The sequence below is a fragment of the Vombatus ursinus genome, unplaced genomic scaffold, assembly GCF_900497805.2.
Source record: "Vombatus ursinus unplaced genomic scaffold, bare-nosed wombat genome assembly UNPS02014807.1, whole genome shotgun sequence".
NCBI lineage: Eukaryota > Metazoa > Chordata > Mammalia > Diprotodontia > Vombatidae > Vombatus > Vombatus ursinus.
The window spans coordinates 23,949,366-23,974,455 of record NW_020954585.1 but is presented as its reverse complement, the minus strand read 5'-3'; the positions used below and the strand labels follow the sequence as shown (position 1 = coordinate 23,974,455).

General features: G+C 39.7%; 1 protein-coding gene across 2 annotated transcripts in view; it reads left to right on the top strand.

Moving 5' to 3' along the window:
• TOM1L2 (target of myb1 like 2 membrane trafficking protein) overlaps nucleotides 1–25,090 on the top strand; it is a 152,651-nt gene that overhangs the window by 105,972 nt on the left and 21,589 nt on the right. For both annotated transcript variants that reach the window (XM_027874462.1, XM_027874461.1), the window contains exons 8-12: nucleotides 16,781–16,914; nucleotides 20,606–20,654; nucleotides 21,322–21,445; nucleotides 22,955–23,072; nucleotides 24,514–24,589. In XM_027874462.1, coding sequence (XP_027730263.1) covers nucleotides 16,781–16,914; nucleotides 20,606–20,654; nucleotides 21,322–21,445; nucleotides 22,955–23,072; nucleotides 24,514–24,589 — 501 coding nt within the window. The remainder of the gene's footprint in view (nucleotides 1–16,780; nucleotides 16,915–20,605; nucleotides 20,655–21,321; nucleotides 21,446–22,954; nucleotides 23,073–24,513; nucleotides 24,590–25,090) is intronic.

The window sequence follows — 25,090 nt, the reverse complement described above, 5'->3', positions numbered from 1 at the left end:
CTGGTCATAGATCAAAAACTCACATTGTTTACCAGGATAAGGTCAAAATGGATAAGTTATTTAGACAAAAAGGGTGATATTTTAAATAAATTAGGAAAGCATGGAAAAATATACCTGTCAGATCTATGAATTAGGGAAGATTTCATCACCAAACAAAAAATAGAGAGGATTACGGAAATAAAATATATAAGTTTGATTATATGAACTTAATAGGCTTCTGCACAAACAAAACTAATGCAGCCAAAAGTAGGAAGAGAACAGGAAATTGGGGAGAATAATATTATAGCAAGTTTCTCTGATAAAAATCTCATTTCTCAAATATATAGGGAACCGAGTCAAATTTATTAAAAATGAGAGCCATTCATCAGTATGAATATGAACAGGTCAAAGATATGAGCAGGCAATTTTCAGAAGAAATCAAAGATCAGTAGTCAAATGACGCATTGCTCTAATTCACTACTACAAATAATCAAGTAGCTTTGGGGGAGAGTAGAGGAAGGGGAAAAAAAAGAACAAAGTAAGAAGTGCACACCAGAGAACAAAAGAAAACTCACAAGGAAGCAAAGATGGACTGCTCTGAACACAATGTATCGTAGTATTATATGGGCTTTCTTGAAATGGAAATTTATTGCTCTGTATTTTGAATCCTCTCTTATGTTCTGCACACGTGGCATGCTTTTTTTTTCTTTTCTCATTTTGTATTTAAGTTTTAGTGTTTAAGTTTAAAATAAATTTTAAAATGAAAAAAAAAAGGAAAATGACAAATGCTAGAGGGGATATGGAAAAACTGGGACACTATTTCACTGCTGGTGGAGTTGTGAACTAATCCAAACATTCTAGAGAACAATTTGGAACTGTACCCAAAGGGCTAGAAAACTTTGATCCATCAATACCACTAGTAGGTCTGTATCCCAAAGGGATCAAAGAATAGGGAAAAGAACCTATCTGTACAAAAATGTAGCCGCTCTTTTTGTGGTGGCAAAGAATTGGAAATTGAGAGGATGCCCATCACTTGGGGAATGGCTGAACAAGTTGTGGCATATGAGAAATATGTAAGAAATGACAAGCTGGATGGTTTCAGAAAAACTGGGGAAGACTTATACAAACTGATGCAAAGTGAAGTGAGCAGAAGCAGGAGAATATTGTACACAGTAATAGCAATATTGTAAGGATGGTCAGTTGTGAAAGACTTAGCTACTCCAATCAAGACAGTGTTCCAAGACAATTCCAAAGGACCCATGATGAAAGATATTATCCACCTCCAGAGAGAGAACACATGAACTCTGAGTGCAGAATGAAACATAGTTTTTTTTTTCTGCTTTCTTTATCTTCATTGTTTTGTTTTGTGTGTGTTTTCTTTTACAACATGGCTAATATGGAAATGTTTTGCATGATTTCACATGTATAATTGATATCAAATTGTTTTCTTTCTCAAAGGGGAGGGAAAGGCAGGAAAGAGGGAAAGAATTTAGAACTCAAAAATTTTTAAATGTTAACATTGTTTATATGTAATTGGGAAATGTTTAATGAAATAAATAAAAATAATGGTAAAGGAAAATAGACTACAAAGATGGAAAAGACTGTGCTATTAGTCTGTCACATGCTATTGTTGTTGTCGTTAAGTCATTTCAATTATGTCTGACTCTCCATGACCCCATTTGGGGTTTTCTTGGCAAAGACATTGGAGTGTTTTGCCATTTCCTTGTCCAGCTCATTTTACAAATAGGGAACTGAGGCAGACAGGGTGAAGTGACTTACCAGGATCACACAGCTAGTAAGTTATCTGAGGCTGAATTTGAACTCAGGAACTCCTGACTCCAGGGCTGGCCCTCTGTCCCCCAGTGCCACCTAGCTGCCTCAGCATGCTGTTAGCTTTGCTTAACTTTTTGGAGAGAATTTACTTTGAAGTAAGGCTTATTTGAGTATTTGTTGGCAGATTCCTTTGAGTCAAAACAAAATCTACCAGTAAATATTCTTTTTAAAAATGTATAGTTTCCAGGATGGAGCATTGGCTTCCAAAAGTAATCTAATCAGGACAGAGTAAAATAGGACTATTACCTTCTTTGTTCTGGCCACTGTACCTCACTTAATGTAGCCATGTTACACTTCCTTTAATTCATATTGAACTTTTTTCCACCAAAACCCCAAATTCTTCTCATATAAATCACTGTCTAGTCCCATACCCCCCTTAGTGTACTAGTGAATTTGATCTTTAGAATACGAATGTAGGACTTTATGATTATCCTTGTTATATTTCATTGTTGACATCATTTTTGGGTTCTCACTTGTATTAGCTATGACTTCCAGCTTCATGTTATCTGCAACATGATAAATATGTCTCCTATGCCTTCATTCAAGTTATTGATTAAAATTTTGAACAGTGCATAGTCAAGGACAGATTACTGGGGCATTTCATTTAAGGACCTCCTTCCAAGCTGACATTGTCATTGTTCTTTGGATAATCATTTGTTTTTTGGATCTTGTCATTCACCATTTCTAAACCTCTCTAGTCCATATCTAGTATCTGATCCATACCCATTCATCTTACTGTTGATGATACTGAAACTCAGAAAAGTAAAGTGACTTGCCTGAGGTTAAAAATCCAGCTTAGCATATGGTTAATTAGAGTTGGGCTCAGACAGGCAGCATTCAAGGAGGCACCTGAAGAAAGAATTAGGTGTACTTCTGGGAGAGCTGATGCCATAAGAAAAAATACCACCAACATGCCCCAGCTTCCATCTTGACCCTCGTAAAAATTCTTTAATTCGCAGCACTTAATTTTTTAGGCCCATTTTCCATTCCTCTACAAGGATCTGAGCCTTACTATAACCTGGAACAATTATTGTCTCCATGTGGGCATCATTTAGCATTTAGAAACTTGCTCTTGGAGCAGAATCAATCAGTCAGTAAGCACCTATTCAGTGCCTGCTATGTACCAGGTACTGTGCCAAGAGTTGGGAATACAAAGAAAGGCAAAAGATAGTCCTTGCTCCCAAGGAGTTCACAGTCTAGTGGGTCAAACAACAACTATGTTCAAAGATATATAGAGGATAATTTGGAGATAATCACAGAGAGAAAGTATTAAGGTGAATCAGGAAAAGCTTCTTGCGGATGGGATTTTAGCTAGGACTTGAAGAAAGCCAGGGAAACCAGGTGATAGATGAGGAGCAAAGAGTAATGTGTAAGAAAACTAGAAAGTCAGGAAGCATAAGCAATTCCCAATTTACAAGTGGCTTGTGTTTAAAAGACTCATTTATAAGTCTTGTAACTTTGTTTGTAACTTAAAACTTCCCGTTTCCATGAAAAGTGTTACTTAGTAAGTAATACTTTAGGTTTCTAGAGTAGCCCATAAAACCTATTTAATTCATAACATAGCTGAAGTATGTGTCCTAATACATAAAAGGCAGCCATAAATCATGCAATAGTAATTTGATGAGTGCCTGAGCTTCAGTTGATAAAGAGACTAAAAGTACAAGCAGAATACACTGGTGAAGATAAAGTGTTTGGCCATCACCCTTTTTATGGTGTGCCCAGATGCCATTATGGCTGACTGAGATCCCATGGGCAGCTCCTTTCCCTTTTCTGGGCTTCAGATTCTTCATCTATAAAGTGAGGGGGTTGAACTAGGTGATCTCTAAGGTCCCTTGCAGCCCTCAAATCCTCTCCCATCCTGTCCATTTCAGAAAAGCTCAGGATCACTATTAAACTGAGAGAGCCATCTTATATAGATATGTTTTGTATAGTATAAAATAAATTTAAAATAGTATTAAATAAAATAAGATATTCTAAGATCATTATGATATGAAGAAGAAATGGATGGGGGAAAGGATTCCTATGTCTCTCCAGCGAATAAAGTCAGTTATTTGAATTTTGAGTAATTTTTTTGGTCCCCTCTTTCTCATGCCAATCTCCCTCCCCCTAGCAGGACTGCAGATACACCGAATTTTCAGAGACCTGTGGCCATAGCATTCCCATGTATGTGAATAGGTCCACTAGTGTACTGAGTTCCAGGAAAGGAAGTAAATAGCTCCTGAACTGTATGTACTACACCCTGAGTTGTAATTCCATCAGTTTCCATGTAGACTGATGGACCTGAGGCTGCTAATAAGCAGCCTCTGAAGTACCCTTTGAAATGGTGCCAAAGTCCAGTAGGTGGCGCCCTGAGGCAGTCCCTGGCCCTCTTATTAATACTGCTTGGAAGACGTAGCCAGGAATTTAGATGTGCTAAATGTGCTGCAGTACCAGAGAGGTAGTGAGGTGAAATCAGTATTTAGGCCCAGCTATCTAGGGCCTCAAGTTTGAATCTAAAACAATAGATCCTTTCTACTTCCCGTGTGCAAACTGGCAGCCATTAAACCACTGTTTTGGTCAACGAGCTTCCCTGATTACAGATATCAGGAGGAGGGGCAGAATTCATAAGAATGACTTAAAGGGACTTTGGCTTGGAAAGTGGTCAGATTAGATTTACTGTAATGCATTTAGGGATCAAATACACTATAGATTTATATGCACTCCAATTTCTATGTATGTGTATATGTATGTGTGTTGGGAGGAAGGGAAAATGAGGGGGGAACCCCATTATTAAAACAAATTCCAGGAAGCTTTCTAGATCCTTTTATTGTACTGAAATATGAGTATATAAATTATAAAATATATGCACGAATAAACAAAGTGTGAGTTGGAGCTTGGGAAGCTTTTTGCTGTACAGGCATACCCGACCCAAGATCATTAATTTTTTCAACCTAGCAGTGACATTGCAGGGATGCCCGTAGAACACCAGCAGGGGTTTTGTGGCATGGGGTTGGGTTATAAAGTATTAATGATATTACTTTGAAACAGTGGGGGAGAGGAGAGGACAACCTCATGTGGGATGATCCTTTTCAAAGGATTTTTTTTTTAATAACTGGATCTTGCCCATATGTGACACATGTGTGACAGGCGTTGGTCAACAAAGAGCTGATATCCAGTATTACCTTGAGGTGTGGACTAGTGTTTAATGTATTGGAATTCTTCCATTTGAGTCATGGCTATACTTTCATTTTCATTTTTCCCTGATTCCTTTCCTGATTGGCTTGGTAAATTAAATTGCTCACACCTAAAGGGGGTTAGTTGAGTTTTGTTGCATTTCCCTTTTTGTTGAATATTGGAAATTTAGCCAGATTGTCAGGATAATATTGGACTTTTGTTTATTTTTGAAAACTAACTAAAACATTGTAATGATCAGTAAGGAAAGTCAAAAAAGTGTCAGAGAGACAAAAATACTGGATGAGCATGATTAAATGCTTCTCCTGTTGCATCCACATTCTTGTTTATCCTTTGTTGCAGGGGAGATAACTATGTTTGTATGTGCTAATCAATGAAAGAGTTAAAAAAAATTCAGCATCATTAGAGAATGCTTGAGTGGCAGGGCAAGGTCTTGGGGCTCAGCTGAGTAATTGATGCCAGGAGGCATTGACCCTAGGTGTTTTGGTGGAGTGGTTGGAATGCGGGTGTAGTGTGTTGGAAAGAACAGTGGTTTGGAGTCCTGGTTTAAATGTGTATTAGCTTAATGACTCTGGGAAAATTATTTAACCATTCTGTGCCTTACTTTCCTCATTGGTAAAATGAAATAATACTGACACTACCTACCTTATAGGATTGTTGTAAGCAAAGTACTTTATATATCTTAAATAATTATATAAATATGAACTCTTATTATTATTGTTATCATTAGAACACATGGCAAGCCCATGAAAGAAGAGTAGATAGCAAACAGAACTTAACTAGGCTGGGAGGACCAGAGCTTTTATCCAGAGTGCTTGGCAACCAGGAATCTATTTTTCTCTGCCGGCAAGCCTGCTGAAGCTCCATCCCATTCTCCTTCCTCCAAGACCTCTTCTCCCACCCCAGTTCGTGGCCAGCTGCCTCTGCTCTCTTGCCACCACTTGCCACCAGTCCCTTATAGCCACCACTCTCCACAGTCTGTGGTGGTCAGTTTGCTGACCTCCACAGGTACTCAACCACAGTAACATACTTGCCTCCTCTGAAGTCTAGGAGGCATCCCTGCCTTCCCTTAATCCTACCATTTTCTGTACCTCTTGGGGTTTGGTAAGAGCCAGGGGTAGTCTATCTGTGCTACCTCCCTATGCCAGGGGTTCTTAAGAGCCCCTATACCATACTCTCTTGGGAAACAGATTTTTCCTCCCCATCATACTTGCAGTAGACTGAATTATTTGGATAAAGGCCACTCATGACACAGTGAAGGTGAAAGCTGGGATAAATCAGTTGTTATAGTATCCTGAAGCCTTCTTGTACCCTACATGAGCTTCTCCCCGGCCTTGCCAGGGTCTGCTTCCTCCTCTAGTAGCAGCCTCCCTATCCTGATTATGATTGGGTCTCTGTTTCTCTGATATGGGTCCTGTCCTGGGATCTGTCCCCTCTCAGGGTTTTGTGTCCTGTGATTTTAGTCCTCGCTCTTACTTATCCCAGGAGCCAAGATTGATAACTACAGCCTTGATAGTAAAAAGAGGATAAAATTTTGAAGATAGGTTAGCATAGAGAAAAAATCTAGGAGGGAGAGTCTGAAAGTAATGAAATTGTATTCTATTAGACCTATCCCTAGGTTATAGTTGGAGAGATCTCTAATCTCTCATCCCCAGTCCAGATGGGCAGAGCTAGCCACAGTGGTTGCCTCCAGCCATTAAGAAAAATGTCTAAGGGACTCCTTGCTATGCCTGAAGTCATCATTGGAGAAGGGTAAGCCTACTCTAGTGAAACAGGCATGGGTTCTGAAGTCAGAGGAGCTGAGTTCTAATCTGCCCCTGCTGCTTACTTGGGCAGGTCATTTAACTTCCCTTTGCTTCAGTTTCATCAGCTTTAAAATGAAGGAGCAGACCAGAAAACCTCAGAAGTCCCTTCCAACTCTGAAGACTGAGTCTTTGGGCTCTCAATCTTTCCTCTCAATGAATTTCCCCTTATTCTGGCATTACTTGTTTCCATAGCTAACCTTGAACGTGTCCTCCTTTCACCACCACTCTGATGGTCAGACCTTAGAATCCCTTTGGCCCTCAGATTTTCTCTTGTTCCCCACTTCCAAATCTTCAACCCCAAATAATCTGCTGCATTTGATTCCTCTTGCCTTGTTCCATGACTGCTGATAATCAGTGGAAAAAATAACAAAATCAAGCTGATGTCTTATTCTACACATTTGTGGTACATCAGCTCAGCCGGGCCCTCAGTACTGCTGGTTGTTGTTCAGTCATATCTGACTCCTCATGATCCCATGTACCACAATGAATGAGGGTTGTTGTTGTTGTTATTGGTTTTGTTTTGTTCTGTTTTTGTTTTTGTTTCTTGGCAAAGATACTGGAATGGTTTGCCTTTTACTTCTCCCATAGATTAAGGCAAACAGAGTTTAATTGACTTGCCCAGGATCACACAGCTAGTCAGAGTCACGTCTTCCTGACTCCAGTCCCAGCACTCTTATTACACGACGTACTGCTAGATAATGCTTCTATTCTACCATATTGACTTCTTACCAAATTTCCCATAGTAACCATCCTAAATCTTGTTTTATCTCTTTCCACCACTAACTATCCCTAAACCACCCCTCCAGACTTCCCCCCAACACATACACACACATACTTAAAATAAAAGAACTAGCCTCATCCTCCACTGAGAAGATTGAGGCCATCCAACATGATCCCCCCCAACCCTCCTTCTTTCTTTGAAACTGCTTAGCAACCAGCTCTCTCTTCTTTACTTCTGGTCATCAAAAAAAAAAAAAAAAAATACATAGTCCTACTCCTCCCCAAGGCTAATCCCATGACTTGAGCCCTTGATTTTACTCTCTCTCCTCCCTCTCTCCTTTTTGGGGATGTTACTTAGCAGTCATTCTTTCTTATAAATCTTTTTTTTTTCCCCTGACGCAATTGGGTTTAAGTGACTTGCCCAGGATTACACAGCTAATAAGTGTCAAGTGTCTGGTCTGAGACCGGATTTGAACTCAGGTCCTCCTGATTCCTGGCCGGGTGCCCTATCCACTGTACCACCTAGTTGCTACTCTTATAAATATTTAGGCTCTCTCTTGCCACTGGCTCACAGAATTTAAGAGTTTCAAAGAAGGAGAATTTGGAACTCAAAATTTTTTTAAATGAATGTTAAAAATTTTTTATATGTAATTGGAAAAAATAAAATATTTGAAACATTTTTTTTTTGAAAAAAGAGTTGCAAGGCACCTGAGTAGCCTGCCTGAAAAGAATCCCCACAATAAGATACCTGACAAAGTAGTTGTCCAGCCTCCACTTAAAAACCTCCAAGGAGGAAGGACCCATCGCTTCTTGAGGCAGCTTATTCTACATTTTGGAAAACTCTAATTGTTAGGAAGCTTTTCTGAGGTCAAGTCTTAATTGGCTTCTTCATAACTTCTATCCATTGCTCTGAGTTCAGCCCTTAGGGGCCAAACAGAACTGTTATTCCTTCTCCCCATGAGGGCTCTTCCAGTATATGATGACCACCGTCATGCTGTTGTTTCCCTTCCCTCTCCCCACCCCTTCCCTGAGCCTTCTTTAGGCCACACATGTCCAGTTCCTTCTCATGTGACAGGGACTCCTAGACATTCCTCAGCTTATCAATATCCTTCTTAAACCATGGTGCCCCTTTTCTCTCCCTCTACTAAACTCCTTCAGTTATTTATATTTCCTTATTACTTAATCTCTCTTCAAACCCTTGCCATCTGATCTCCATCGCTACTGCCATACCGAAACTGCCCTCTCTAAATTCACCAGTAATCTCTTAATTGCTTGATCCAGTGACCTTTTTTTTTCAGGCCTTATCCACCTAAAACCTTTGACACTATTGATCCACCCCATTCTATTTTCTCCTCACTCAGCTTCAGAGATATTATACTCTTGTGGTTCTACTTTTACCTCTCTAATTGCTCTTCTTCTATATCCTTTACTGCTTCCTCATCTCCTTCCCTACCGGTGAATGTGTGTGTTTCCCAGGAGTGTGTCCCAGGCTTCTTCTGATCTCTCTCTACACTTTCCCCTTTGGCAATCTCATTCACTCCCATCTCTCAGCTATTACAATAGCTTCCCAAAAGGTCTTACCACCTTCATTCTTTCCTGTCTCCAATTTATCTTTCATACCACTGTTAGGACAGTCTTTCTTATCTGTTGATCTGATTATGTCACTTCTCAAAAATTCTGGCCCTGGTGTCTCCCTTGAGCCAGGATCATTGTGAGATGAAATGAAATGATAGATGTGGAAACAATTGGCAAAGCATCAAATATTAAATTCAAATATCTTCTAAAGCAGCTCTCTGCTAAACGCAAACACCAAGCCCTGAGGATATAAAAAACAAGGAGCCCCCAAACCCTTAGTGATGATTGAAAAAGTGATAGCAAAATCAGCAGTCTAGTTTGGGTCTCAGGGAAAAAAAGAAAACACATTTTTATCCTTTCTGCGGTGTGCGCTGTAGGACTACAGTATGAAAAGGTGTATAAATTATTTGACTGACAGTCAGATGTGGACCCTTTGTCAAGTGAGGGACTTTTGTTCAGATTTTTCTTTAATACAAAGAAGGGTTCAATGTGGGGAGAATTATGTTGAGGATCTAATCTAATGTTAAATAAATAAAAGTTAACGGGCAGGGCAATCAAGCAACAAACCTTTTTTAAGCACTTAATATATGCCAGGTACTACACTAAGCACTGAGGACATTAAAAAAAAAAAAGAAAAGGCAAAAACAGTCCATGTCCTCAAGAAACATGAATTCTATTGAAAAAGACACGTAACTAGGTTTACAAAAGTATATACATACATACATACATACACACACACACATATAGTAGATAGATGGTAATCTAAGAGGGGAACAACACTAGCATCTGAAGAGACTGGGGAAAGTCTTTAGAGGGTGGAACTTGAACTGAGTCTTGAGGAAAGCCAGGAATCCAGGATGTGAAAGTAAAGGGGCAGAACATTTCAGGCTGGGGGCCATTCAGAATCAAGTCATGTTGGTGAGAGGTGGAGGGTTGTTTGCGAAGAACTGCAAGTAGGCCAGTACTGCCGGGTCACTGAATGCGCGCAGGGAGATTAGAAAGGTAACTAGAAGCCAGGTTATGAAAAGCTTTAAATGCCAAAGAGAGGGATTTGTTTCATTTTACAGTTAACCGGGAATTGTTGCAGCTCATGAGCGAGGGGTAACATGGTCATACTTAACGCTTCAGAAAAATCACCGTAGTAGCTGTGTAGAGAACGAATTGTGGTGGGGAAAAACTTGAGGGAGGGAGACCAGTCAGAATATTATTCCAATTGAAGCATACTTTTTATATTTTATTTTTCTCGAGGTTTTTTGGTCTGTTTTCTTTTACAACGTGACTATTATGGATATGCTTTGCATAGCTTCAAAAAAAAAAAAAAAGAATGTTATTCCAATATACTCCAGGCTAGAGGTGACAAGGACCTAAACCAGCAGGGTATGGCTAATGTGAGTGGAGAATAGGAGACTTAAATGAGATGTTGTTAAGGTAGAAACAACAAAATTTGGCAATATATTACGTATGTGGGGTGAGTGAGAGTGAGGAGTGAAGGATGAAACTGAGCTTATGGATGTGGGTGCCTGGGAGGATGCCCTCAACAGTACTAGGAAAGTTAGGAAGGAGGGAGAGTTTTGGGAGAAAGATAATGAGTTCTGTTTTGAACGTGTTAAGTTTCAGGGCCCATGAGATGTCCTGGAGACAGTTGGTGATATGTGGCTACAGCTCAGGAGAGAGACCCGAATGTGAAATACAGATCTGTGAATCGTTTGGATAGAGATGCTTATTGAACTCATGGGAGTTGAGGAGATCACCAAATGAGAAAGTAGAGAAAGAAAAGAGAAGAGAGCCCAGGGCAGAGTTTTGGGTCATCTGCTGTTAATAGGCATGACAGCAGAGAGATCAAGAAAGATAAAGATGAGAAAAAATCATTAGAGATAATTTCAGAGAATCATCAGAAGATCTCTATAAAGTGATTCAGTGTAAAGTGAACCATGATAATTTGTACAGTAACATTAAAGAAAAAGTAATATAAAGAAAAACACAGGCAGAGCCAAGGTGGCAGAGTAGCAGGAAACAGTACATCCCAGCTTTTCCCCAAACTCCAAACATCTCAAAAATGTTCCAGACTGAATCTTAATGAGGAATTTCAAGGAAAAAATCACTTGTCCAGCCCAGGTTGGCACAGAGAACAGATCTGTAGACATTGGAATTGGGCCAAGTCCAGTTTCCAGGACCCAGGGAGAGGCTGTGTACCAGAGCAAGAGAAGGTCCCAAACCTATTCTGTGTACCCCCAAAACTATATTTGGGGAATTGCAATAGGAAACATTAACTACCCAGTTCTAGGTCAGAGATTAAGGAAAGAGCTTGCATGGGGGGGGAGGGGGAGAACATTCCCAGGTAGGAAATTCCTGGGCAATGTACCAAAAAAGGAGTAAGTTCTGAAGCAAGCCGTTGTTGTGTGGCTCAGATAGTAGGAGTAGAGCAGAGTCTCAGTTCCACCTTGTAGCACAATCTGAAGCCTACAGATGAATAGCCAGAGCAGAAATCTGAGGCCAAAGAGAAGCCTACAGTTGTATGACTCTGGATTATTAGAGCTTCCCAACTAACCTCAAGTTTGAAATCAGAAACTAGGCTGGAAGAATAATAAAACAAAAAAATAACTCCACCATAAAAAGCTTATTATGGTGTCAAGGGATGTTCAAGGCCCAAACCAGAAGAAGAGAATGACTCCAAAACAGCTATAAGCAAAGCTTCAAAGAAAAACACAACTTGGGCACAAATTCAACTAAAATTCTTAGAAGAGAATAAAGCAAAGGTTATGGGAAAGAAACAGGAGTTTTGGAAGAAAGAGTCAGAGAGGGGTTAACAAGGTGGCTCAAGATGTACGAAACCTTGCCCAAGCAACAAACTCCCTGAAAATTAGATTGAACCAAATAGAAGCCAGTGACTCCATGAGACAACAAGAAGTATTAAAAGCAAATTGAAAGACTGAAAGCAGGGGGCAGCTAGGTGGTGCAGTGGATAGAGCACCATCCCTGGATTCAGGAGGACCCGAGTTCAGATCCGGCCTTAGACAGATAACACTTACTGGCTGTGTGACCCTGGGCAAGTCACTTAACCCCCATTGCCCAACCAAAAACAAACAAAACAAAAACAAAACAAAAAAAAAGACTGAAATCATAGAAGAAAATGTAGGATATCTCATAACAAAAACAACTGACCTTGAAAACAAATAGAAGAAAAAAATTTTAAGAATCAGCAGACTATCTAAATGGCATGACCAAAAAGAGTCTAGACATCATATTTCAGGATATCTTAAAAGAAAACTGTCAAGATTTTCTTAAAACCAGAGGGTAAAGTAGAAGGAAGAATCCATTGTCACCTCCTGAAGGAAACCCCAAAATGGAAACTCCCAGGAACATCATAGCCAAAATCCAGAGCATCCAGGTCAAAGAAAAATAAATAGTACTAGCAGCCAAAAGACTTGTCCAAGGCCCAAGGAACTGTAGTCAGAATTACACACGAGTTAACAGTTTCCATTACAAAGGAGCATGGGACTTAGAATAGAATATTCCAGAAGGCAAAGAATATCAGCTTCCAGCCAAGAATAACTTACTCAGCCAAACTAAGTGTGATACTGCTGGGGGATGAAATGGACCTTTAATGAAATACAGGACTTACAAGCATTCCTGATAAAAAGAATATAGCTGTGTAGAATCTTTGAAGTTCAAACACAGAGGCTAAAAGAAACATAAGGGGCAGCTAGGTGGCACATTGGATAGAGCACCAGCCCTGGAGTCAGGAAGACCTGAGTTCAAATCCAGCCTCAGACACTTGACATCTACTAACTGTGTGACCCTGGGCAAGTCACTTAACCCCATCGCCTAGCCAAAAAAAGAAAGAAAGAAAGAAACATAAAAAGATAAACACAAATGAACAATGATAAAGAACTAAACAAGGTTGAATTGCTTACAGTCTAATATGGGAAAGATGATGTGTCCTCTCCAAACCCTGTCATTATGAGGGATCATTGAAGGCCCGGAACTGATTCTTTTATGTGTTGATGATGTGAAGAGAAGAATATGGAAAGAGAAGTGAAGACGAATATACTAGGGGGGAAAGAAAAGGAAAGTAAAGAAAAAATTATCTCACGTTATTAGGGTACACAAGTAGAGCATGCAGACAAGGAAGAGAGGACAAGGAGGAGTGACCAGTACTTTTACTTCACTCTCATTTCAGCTAGTCAAAGGAGGGAAGAATATAGGCACACAGTTGGGTACAGAAGCACATTTCACTCAAGGAAAGAGGGAGAAGAGAGAATTAGAAGGAAGCCATATTCTCAAGGAGGGATTATTTCTAAGCAAAATGAACTTTTAAGAATGTACAAAGATATAGCTCCTTTTGAGGTAACAAAGAATGGGAATCTGAGGGTGTGCTCATCAATTGAGGAAAAGTTGAAGTTACAGCAATAAATGTGATGAAATAAGATTGTGCTCTAGGAAATAATACTACTAATAAATAATAACTAACGTTTACATAGTGCTTACTATGTGCAAGGCACTGTGCTAAGTGCTTTACAATTATTATCTCATTTGATCCTCACAACAACCCTGGGAAGTAGGTGCTATTATGATTCCCATTTTGCATTTTAGGAAACTGGGGCAGATAGTGGTTAAGTGACTTGCTCGGGGTCACACAGCCAGTAAGATTCTGAGGCCAGATTTGAACTCAGGTCTTCCTGACTCCAGCGGCATCTAGGTGGTGCAGTGGATAGACCACCAGGCCTAGAGTCAGCAAGACCTGAATTCAAATATGGCCTCAGATACTCACTAGCTGTGTGACCCTAGGCAAATCACTTCACTCTGTTTGTCTCAGTTTCCTCATCTGTAAAATGAGCTAGGGAAGAAAATGGCAAACCACTCCAGTAACTTTGCCAAGAAAACCCCGAATGGGATCATGAAGAGTCAGACACAACTGAAATGACTCAACAACAACAACAACTTCCTGGCTGCAGACCCAGCACTCTATCCCCCGTACCATTCAGCTGCCCAGAAAAGATAAAGGGAAAAACCCAGGGTGACTTAGGTGAACTGATGCGGAGTAAACAACTTTGAAAGAATTGGGAACTTTGATTAGTGTGATCACCAACCACCAATCACCAGTCTATAAATACATCTCGGCCATAACCAGTGCAGAAATTTGTTTTCCTTAACTATCCGTGTTTGTAACAGTGATTTTGTTTTGCTTTCATTCTCAGTTAGGAGTAGGGAGAAGTGAGGGTGGGAAGAAGAGAAAAGACAGATTTTTGTTGATTGAAAAGAATATGTAATTTTTTCAAAAAGGTATATAAGAACTATAACCTATGCAATGGAAAATTATAATTCCAGAGAACTGATGTTGAAGCATGCTACCTACCCACCTCTTGACAGAGAGATAATATACTGAAAATAAAGAATAAGTTGTACAATTTTTGGACACAGCCAGTGTGGGAATTTGTTTTGTTTTACTATGCATATTTGTTACAAAGGTTTTGTTTTTATTTTTTCTCTCCCTCAGGAGCAGAATATGAGGAGGGATAGAATAGCCAAAAAGAAAAAAAAAGGAAGAAAGAAAGGAAAGGGAGTCATTAGAATAAAATCTTTTTTAAAAATATAGAGAAGAGAATAGGAAGAAGCACAGATAAATGGGATAGGCTACAAATTTAATTTATTAGGTGCTTAAAAAACAAGCTATACATAACAGAGATCTGCAGTTTCATATACAATCTTCTTTTTCTGTTCTATGTATATAGAAATAACTGCTCAGGAAGACCTGAGTTCAAATCCAGCCTCAGACACTTGACACTTACTAACTGTGTGACCCTGGGCAAGTCACTTAACCCCATTACCTAGCCAAATGTTTTAAATGTATATTTTTATTTGGTTTTTGTTAATTTCAGAATTAAAAAAAAAACAAAACATTTTTTTAAGAAAGAAAAGGCTATTGGATTTGGTAATTAAGATATCATTGTTATATTCCGAGGAGGTCATTGATAAAAAGAAAGGCACCATATACACCAGAATATTTATAGCAGTACTTTTTGTGATAGCAAAAAACAAGAAACAAAGTAGATGACCATTGATTGAATAATGGCTTAAAAAAAACTGTAATACATGAATGTAATAGAATATTACTGTACTGTAAGAAATGGCAATATTATGAATATTGTGAGAAACATGGAAAGACTTACATGAACTGAAATTAATTAAGCAAAATGAACTAAGTAGAGCCAGGAAAACTATTTATGTGTATGTATATATGTGTATATGTGTGTGTACATACATAAATATATATGTACACATACATATATTACAACAATTTAAGTGGAAAGAACAACAAGAAGAGAATAATTGACAATTAATCTTGCAAAATTACAAAGAACAAGCTTGGTCCCAAAGAAAATACCTTTGCAGAGGCCAAAGTTAAGGGGGAAAGGGAGAGTAGTATCTATGGGGATGAAACATTACATAAATTATCAGATTTTTAAAATGAATTCATCAGTTTTGCTATTTTTCTCTTGTTTTTTTTTTTCTTTTTAAAAAATGGTTATAAGAGTAGGACTTCTTGATGGTGAGGGGGTTGGAAGAATGATACAGGGGCAAACTTGGATAATGTAAAAGCCAAAGGTATTGATAATTTTTTAAAAGAGATTAGTGTTAACTTTAGTAAGGAGTAAAGGATGCAAGAGTAGAGTGTAATATAGTTAATTTGGTTTTCTCAAAGGGTCAAGAGAGGGAAGGAAGAAGAGTATAGCCAGTATAAGTGATAGCCTGGGGAGGAATTGAGGGGCAGGGACAATGGGGGTCACGGTGAAAAGGAAGAAGGGGGGGAGGGATCATGAGGCATAGGGAAGGCTATAATAGTAAAAGGTATTATTATTATTAGATAAAGAGGAATGTTTTGGGGTGATGTCAAAGTAAGTAGGAAGTAGATGGCCTCTACCTGACATCTGACTAGAAGCTGGTATAATTGTCTTATTGCCTCCTAGAACATTCCACCATATCCGCTGTGGTTGAGTGTGTGTGTGAGAAGAGGGAAATAAAGTACATTTGGAGTCACAGAGACTCTCTCTGTCACAATCTCTACTTCTTGCCATTTTACAATTCACTGTTTGTATTGTTGTTGTTCAGTCATTTCCATCATGTCCAACTCTTCGTGGTTTTCTTTGGCAAAGATACTGGAGTGGTTTGCCATTTCCTTCTCTAGCTTATTTTACAGATGAGGAAACTGAAGCAAACAAGGTTAAGTGATTTGCCCAGGGTCACACAGCTAGTAAGTGTCTGAGACCAGATTTGAACTCAGGAAGATGAGTCTTCTTGACTCCAGGTCTGGCACTCTATCCACTGCACCACCTAGCTGCCTGTGTTTATATTGGTCCTTTAATAAAGACTTTCATTTCTCACAATCTCAACCTAATCAATCATCAGTTTTTATTTTTGTGACATACACAAAAATTGAAGACAACGGTGTAAATCCAGGATATAGTGTATGTGCAATGAAATTTTTTGCTTACAGTGGATATACTTTTAAAACATTTTCAGGAATGTCTTGTATCTAAAAGCATTGATAAGTGAAAAGCACATTAATAATATTTTTGGCAGGCTGATGAATTTTTTTTTAGTGTCAGAAATCTATCTGTAAAGTGGATAGGTTACTATAAAAATGTTTTATCTAAATGCTGTAATGGTAACTACTAGGTATTACCCATATTCCTTAGGAATTGAACAGGACCTGTAGAGCGATGCAGCAGAGAATTGTGGAACTCATCTCCAGGGTTTCTAATGAAGAGGTCACTGAGGAATTGCTGCATGTGAACGATGACTTAAATAACGTCTTCCTCAGATATGAGAGGTGGGAACTTTTTTTTTCCCTCTGAAAAGATTGTTGGCATAACATCTTAGGGATTTTCTCATAAACAAAGGGGGAGAGAGATTAGAAATGGAAAATACTCATTAGAGATGCTAATTTGTCACCAGATGACAGGTGAAATCCATCTTATTCTCCTGAGAATTGAGCCATAGGAAATTGATATGCAGAATTAGTATTTGCCCTTTATACACACCATTAGGGGTCTGTTCATTTTTCTCCCTCTTCTTCCCTTTCCACCTGGCTCTTTTTTCTCCTCCTGCCCTCCCCGCACCCTACCTCAGGTTTAGGGAGTTGGGTAGGACACAGGGCTTTTGTAATTTGCAAGTCCCTCTCTTAGGTATTGAACCTTTTAAAAGCTTGAGAGGGATAAAAAATCACTGCTGAGAAAAAGGATTGGCTTTTAAGTGCTAGTTTGTCTAGAATGTCTGGATACTGAGCCTTTGAGAGTAATAAAATTCTGCCTTTGGAAAAGAAAGCATAAGGGAAAGGAAAGGAATGGGAAAGAAAAGGAAAGAAAAGAGAACCTAAGCCTGTGAGATACAGTCATTTTGTTGGTTGCTTCTGCTTAACTTTTTCTGTTATAAGGAAGAATTCAGTTGGGGTGGGAGGATACAAGAAATAGTTACGATGTGAAAAACAAAATACATTTATAAAACAAATTTTTTTTCTTAAGAAGAAAAGAAAGTCCATACATCATTTTCTGCTTTCTTATGTCTACCTACAATAGCTGTGAATACTAGCATCAAATTAGGGATGTCCCTTTTCTCACTTAAAGGCCTCACTTGGAAAGAGTAAAAAATACAAAAAACAAAAATTTTATAATTCGCAAAAATAGGTTCAGATAGAAAATACAGTGTCAAGTACTGTTATCTTAACCTTTCTGACTTGTCTGTCCCCTCTTAGAATCCTAAAAATTGAGAACTAGAAGAAATCTTAGCTGTCATCTAGTTCTGGGGTCCAGTGAATATGGATGGATTTTGGGGATCTGTAAATTTTGGGGGAAAACTCCACTTTTGTTTTCACTAACCTTTGGTTGTCTTTGTAATCCTTTGCACTTTATTGGTGCATTAAAACATGATTCTGAGAAGGAGTCCATAGACTTCCCCAGATCGCCAGAGGGAACTGCGGCACAAAAAAAGGTTAAGATCCCTGCTTTAGTTCAACCCATTCATTTTCCAGGTGAGGAAATTAAAATATTAAGAAGTTACATAATATGCTCAAGGTCCTGTAGCCATCCAATGGAAGTCAACAAGCAATATTCAGAATGAGAAGGTCGTGATGCAGTGGAATGAGTACTGGATTTGGTGCTAAAGGCCTTGGATTCAAATCTTACTCCTGTTACTTACTACTTGTGTGACCTGTGGTGGTTGAGTCATTTTTCAGTCGTGTCCAGCTCTTCATGATACCATTTGGGGTCTTTTTGGCAAAGATATTGGAGTGGTTTGCCATTTCCTTCTCCAGCTCATTTTACAGATGAGGAAACTGAGGCAAACAGGGTTAAGTGACTTGCCCAGGGTCACACAGCTAGTAAGTGTCTGAGGCCAGATTTGAACTCAAGAAGATGAGTCTTCGTGACTCCGAGCCTGGCTCTCTATCCACTGTGCCACCTAGCTTCCCACAAGTTATTCAACTTCTCTAGGCCTCACTCTCTTTATTTTTAAAATGAATGGATTGGACTAGCTGACCTCTGAGGGCTCTTCCAGCTCCACATCTGTGATCCAGGACAGGCACCCATATCTCCAGTACAGTGCTCTTCTCATCATACCATGTTTCAGTACTTTATAACCCATTAATTATCAACCAGCTAACTTGTTGGTACTATTGTTATGACTACTACTATTATTATCAGCAGTAACAACAACAATAATAATATAGTGCAAGCCCGGTAGGTGCTCAGTAAATATTAATTGATTATGATAATCCCATACATTTACATAAATACCTGCCTCCAGCAAGCTCAGTGAATTTTGCTAGCTGTTGTTTTTATAAATCTGTTCCCAGCATTCCAGCATATTGGTAGGGAATGGCGGAGCTTGAAGTGCGCTTTTCATTCCCAGTTTACAGATAAAGAAATCACCATACTTAGTATTTGGAGGCCATCGGTAGTAGAACCTACCATGTACTTAGTAGGTACTTCATAAAGGTTTGTTGACTTGAGGCCACAGGAACAAATTTTAGGTATCAGGAATTCCCAATCTAGATGGAAGTGCTTGAGATGGCACTCTCTGCCCAGGACACCAAGTGGTTTTCTTTTCTTTATTATTGACCTGTACGTCCTAACCTTCAGTTCCCTTCGATAGCATATGACACAAGAGAGTATTAATACCAGAGCGTCAGTTTAAAATCTACCTCTTTGTCATATTTCGTTTTTGTGACTCCATCAGAGATTGAGGCCACATTGCACTAAAAGAATTATCCCACCTAGATTTCACTTTTAAAATATTTCTTTTTTTCCTCACTAAGAGTATATAAGAACAGATATCCAGGGTAAGAAATTATCCAGACCTTGACATTTCCATTCTTTCCTATAAAAATCAAGATTGAAAGCACAACATGAGTTTTCTGACATTGATAAGTGTAGGAAGGAAGTCACAACAGGCTAATAACAGACCAACTTTAAAATAACCCACAGAGGCCTCTTTCTCCCCAGAAGCAAGCCCCAGAGAGCTGGGAGGGGGAAGGAAAAGTAGGTGGAGAGGCACAGAAAAGTCTGGTGCAGAGCTTTTAGCTACTAAATTTCTTCTTCGTTCTCTGTTCAACTATAGATTCTTACACACACACACACACACACACACACACACACACACACACACTTACTTTACGTCTTATGAATACCTTGGCATGAGAATGGTTTGGTTGTGCATCAGAATAGGTATGATTCTATAGCCAACCAGAGCCCAGATAATCTCAGGCAATTGGTCAGGACTGACGGCTTCCTGTCAGGGCAACCCAGTAGCTGCTCCCTGGCTTTCATGGACCATTTCAGGAGGTAGAGGTCCCTGAGGTCTCTGTCTCATTTTGTGGTCCCACCTGTTTGCTCAGAGAGGTGGATAAAGTGGCCCACTTACCACCAGCCAAATAATTAAAGGCCTCTGTCTTTATCCAATACCTTTCTCGTTGGACTTGGGGGGAAGAGGCGGGGCAGTACATATTATAGGCGTTAACTAATTATTCTTGACAAGAGTCCTGTGAAATAGCGATGGAGCCCAAGATTATTACCTTCATTTTGTAGATAGGATGCCAAGGTATCCTCAGGTCACAGGGGGAGGTGATGGAGGCTGCCAAGGCTGGTGTGTAGTCTGATGGTGTCTGTGAAATGGTGGATATTGCTCATAATGAGCTAATTTTACACACCACCCTCTGATACATATACACCCAAAAATACCCTGCCTTGGTGGTGTGAGATGAAAGTCAGAGAATCTGCATCTGTTTGCTCTGGATGCCTCCTTGCTGCCTCCCTCCCCCAACTCTGGGAAGGCCTGTGTAAATGTGTGCTTGTGTTCCCTAATGAGCTCCCTAAATAGACTGGGGCTCCTGCCCTCTGCAGGTAGTGCCAGGATCCTCCCTGTCTCCCAGACAACTAAGATTTCCTTCATAACTGAACAGCCTAGCAGTTTGCTGAGTTTGAACCCTCTCCCCATTTGTTCTTTTTTTTTACCCTCACCCCTCCCAGGTTTGAACGGTACCGATCAGGTCGTTCTGCTCAAAATACCAGTAACGGAGTAAGTATCATTTCAGAATCCTTTATGTGCAAGAGGGCTGGTTCTACCTCCCATCATATCTTGGTGATGGCCTCCTTCTCCCACCCCATGGTCTCTGGTATTTGCACTTAAAGGTGTTTTGGGTCAGTGAAGAACATAAGCCCAAGTTGCCAGTATTATTGGGGAGAACCCTAGTTGGAGATTTATTTAATGAATTGTAAGCAGGAAGAAATCATCTGGAAGGTGATTATGAGGTAGGGAGGGGTAGCATAGAAGGCAAAGGCAGACTGTTCCGAAAATTTGAGGGTGTGATCCCATTATGTTGACAAAGTCTCATTAGTAGACTACCTCTAGCTTCTTTTTACACTCACCGAGTTCTTGCTCTAGGCAGCCATTCACTAGTGGTATACCCTTTTTGTTCTTGTGTGATTAAGAATAGAGAATTTCTGGTGTGTGCTGACTACACTAAGCTGTATATGCTGATTCTCAGGGGGACAATGAGGGGATAGTAATAACAGCTACCAGCCGGAAGCCATTAAAAATCAGAAGACTGTTGAAAATTGGAAAGTGGCGTGCATGCTGCAGGTTACCAACTCCTATTTTAGTTTGTAATGACCTTGCTTGTTTTTTAACTGTGCAGCAAGAAATATGGGACAAGAAGCTCACTGCCTCTCTAATGTCCTGACAGGTCCTGAATGAAGTAACTGAAGATAATTTAATAGATCTTGGTCCTGGTTCTCCAGCTGTAGTGAGTCCAATGGTGGGTAACACAGCACCGCCATCTTCTCTTTCCTCACAGCTAGCAGGCCTGGGTAAGTATTGTGTTTAATGTCTTTGTCTCTGTGAATTTCCTTAGTCCCATCATACCCCATTAGAGGCCATATTCTCCACTGAATTTATCTTAGGCAGAGTTCTAAATATCTACCCACCTTTTCTTTCCAGTTAGAAGAGTGTGGGAATAATTATTTTCCTGAATCCATGTTAGAGGTTGTTTTTTACTGTATTTGTGACCTATCCATTTGTTCCTCACCAGTTCCATAGCAACTTTCCAAATCTTCTACTGTTTTTGTATAAGGGAATCATCTTTAAAAGTTTAATTATATTGCAGCTACCCCAAAATTTAAATAACTCACTAAATCCTATGATTCATTTATCATAAAACAATGAGAATGGTTGCTTCTGTTATGTGTATAATGTGTGTGTGTGTACGTACATATATATATATATATATACACACACACACATATATATATATACACATATATATATATGTATGTATGTATGTATGTATAATGGTAAGTTATGATTGTAACAAAAGGAGCATGCTTGGTTTTGCCCTTCCTGGGAGGCAGTATAAAGCATGTGTAGATATTTCCTGCCTAGTTCCAGCAGTCCAATACAGGGAACTGTAGGAGCCAGTTTCCAGTCATTATAATTCATAGGTTGCTACTCTTATCATGACAAAAAGTCTTCTTTTAATTGACTGTAGAGACAAAAAAAGTGGCTAACACCAAAGAAATTGGGGCTTCATGTGTTCACGGATACACAATGACTGGGTGAGAAATAGGGCAGCTGCCTTCCCCCCTCCCCCAGCCTTTTCCCTGAAGCAGAAGATAGCCCTCATCACATGAAGCTGTCAAGGAAAAGAAGCTGAGAGATTGGCAGATCACACCTTTTGTATGTACACTCAGTTTCCTCTCAGCCACTCCTGCAGCCAATAAAAAGACTTTTCATCATCGCCCTGAGTCATCCTGGCTGGCAACTGGCTCCCAGGTTCCACCTGTTGTATTGAAACTAGGCAGAGAATATCCATGCATGCTCTGTAAAATCCACCAAGGACAAATCTGAGCACACTTCCACTGTTAAATAATTAATAGCAGATGAAAAGAAGTGCCTACGATCGTTTTATTACCCCAGTCTCTTTTTCACCTTTATCATATGACCTGTTTGACATTAGACAAGTCACATAATTTTTGTGGCCTCAGTGTCCTGATCTGTAAAATGAAGGGTATGGACTGGATGACTTCTAAGATCCCTTCCAGCTCTAAATCCTGTGATCCTTCTTGCTGGTCTTTCCTTCCCCTTGCTTCTGTAAATTGACTCTTTGCCACTCACTTACAGATTGGGGATTAAAATACATTTATCTTCATCCAGACCCCATATCCCCATCCCTGCAGCTTGTTCCCTGCCCCATGAGCGTCTTAGAGGTGAAACAGAAGTACTTGAATCTGTAATGTATAAAATGTTCACCTTAACCCATTTTGCTGTCTTGGAGAAAAGTGGTGTGTCTGTGACCAGCTTTTCATTATTATCATCTTTAGACTTGGGGACAGATAGCGTCAGTGGAACCCTCAGCTCTCTCCAGCACTGTAACCCCCAAGATGACTTTGATATGTTTGCCCAGACAAGAGGAAACTCCTTGGCTGAACAGCGTAAGACGTAAGTGGGGGCTTTTTAGTGGCACTCTAAAGAAATTGGGAGCAAGAGTGATTGACTCAGCCTTGGGTAAAAGCCAACACAAGGGAGCTTCTATTCATGAGGACCAGCACCACTACCCAGAGCTTTACAATGTGGGGCTGAAGATTTGGCATCTGATGAGGATGTTGAATGGAATTCCCTTTCTCTGCAGTGGGGGAGTTGTTTGTTTGGTAGCAGTGTGTTTTCTACTATCTGTCACAAACAGGAACTTTTCTTTTTTTTCACCCCTAACTCACCGTTCAAAATGAAGCAAACCCCATACCCTGCCCTTGGAGATTGTACGAAGCAGAGTGGGTTACCATATAAATTGGAACTGCAAAAAAAAAAAAAGTTTTACATAGTTATATAAACTTTGGTAAAGAAACTCCCCAAACACCAGCATAACTGGGGTTAGAGATTTAAAAACTGTGATGTTGCTTCTACAAAAATCATTTTCCCAGATTCTTTCACACTTTTTGGCTTTTTATTTTGCTTTGGCTTTTTGTCAAGATTTATCCCAAGTAGGAACACTTCCTCATGCCATCTCTGTCATCCCCTCAGGAATCCCACTGCCCTTTGCTCATTAAGGAGCCCTGGGTCCTATTTTCAGCCACCTTCTTTGTCCCTTTTGATCAGAAACAAACTTGAGCAAGTAGGTGGCACATTGGATAGAGCACTCAGAATTCAAATACTACCTTAGATAACACCTGTGTGACTCTGGGCAAGTCACCTGACCTTCCTCATCTACCTCACAGAGTTATTATGAAGACCAAATAATGCATGTAAAGCACTTTGTAATCTTTAAATCACTATATAAATGTTAGCTATGGACATATTCCAGAGTTCCAAAGACGAAACAGTAGTCCATCTCTCTCCTTTTGGCAGCTTCACCAGAACGAAGTGTTTATGTAACGGAGAAAAGAAAAACTGGGGTAAGAGGGAGGGGGAGAAGAGATTGTCCTTCATATTCATAGGTATAATGGTTCCAGAGCCCCATTATTCTTAAGCCTTTTTTCTTATACCTGCAGGTGTGGTTTCTTTATCTTTAATAATTAGCATTACTTTGACTTTCCACGTACACCCAGTCTCAGCTATATTTCATAGCACTGAATTTAGACATTGTTATTGAGCCTCTGAAGCATCCTAGTGAGATCAGGGTATGATATTTTCAGACAAGGAAAAAAAAAGTCTCACGGGAAATTAAGCCTCAAGCCTCGGTTAGAACCTAACTCTGCTAATTCCTGTCAAATATCAACGAGGCAGCATGATCCCTTGGCTTCTCCCCAAACAGAACCAGTGGGTAGACTTTCTTAGGCATTCAAGAAGGGGGCTTCATTCCAAATTGTTCAGAATAGAAATTGATCACAGATCCCTCTATCATCAGTAGTTTGAACTAAAACTGCTTGTTCTGCTTTGTTCCCAGAGTCACTTATGAGGATCCACAGGCGGTGGGAGGACTGGCCTCTGCATTAGATGTTCGAAAACAGAACACTGGAGTGGTAGGTTTTTAAACCTGTTTCCCCTGTGTGGAAAGAAGATGTTTGAAAACAAAGTTCTCCAGAAGAAAAGAATTATTGAGTAAATCCAGCTAGATAAAGGGAGAGCTCATCTTGGCATTGAACAGGGTCCTAGTTATAGGGCCTTCACTGGACTGAAGGAAAGAGTTGTAGCCCTATTAATGGAGTACAGCTGTACTTCCCCCTTAGCGTTTGGCCACCAGCTTGGACTGTTCTGATACTTTGCCGTTCAGGGAGAGAAAAATACAATAATAGAGGCTAGTTAGAAATGGTGTATTTATTTGAGGAGAGAAATGCTCACAAGGAAGGGGGGGTTCTTTGTATACCATGTAGTTGGCACTGTTAGCATGATTATGAAGAAGTAGTCAGCTTGTTTGAGGTAGCCATCTTGAGACATTTAAGTTTTTTAAGTTCTTGGGACAGAAAAGGAAAAAGAGTTGAGTAAGTGGATGGTCATGACTGTTTACAGAATTGCAGGGAGTA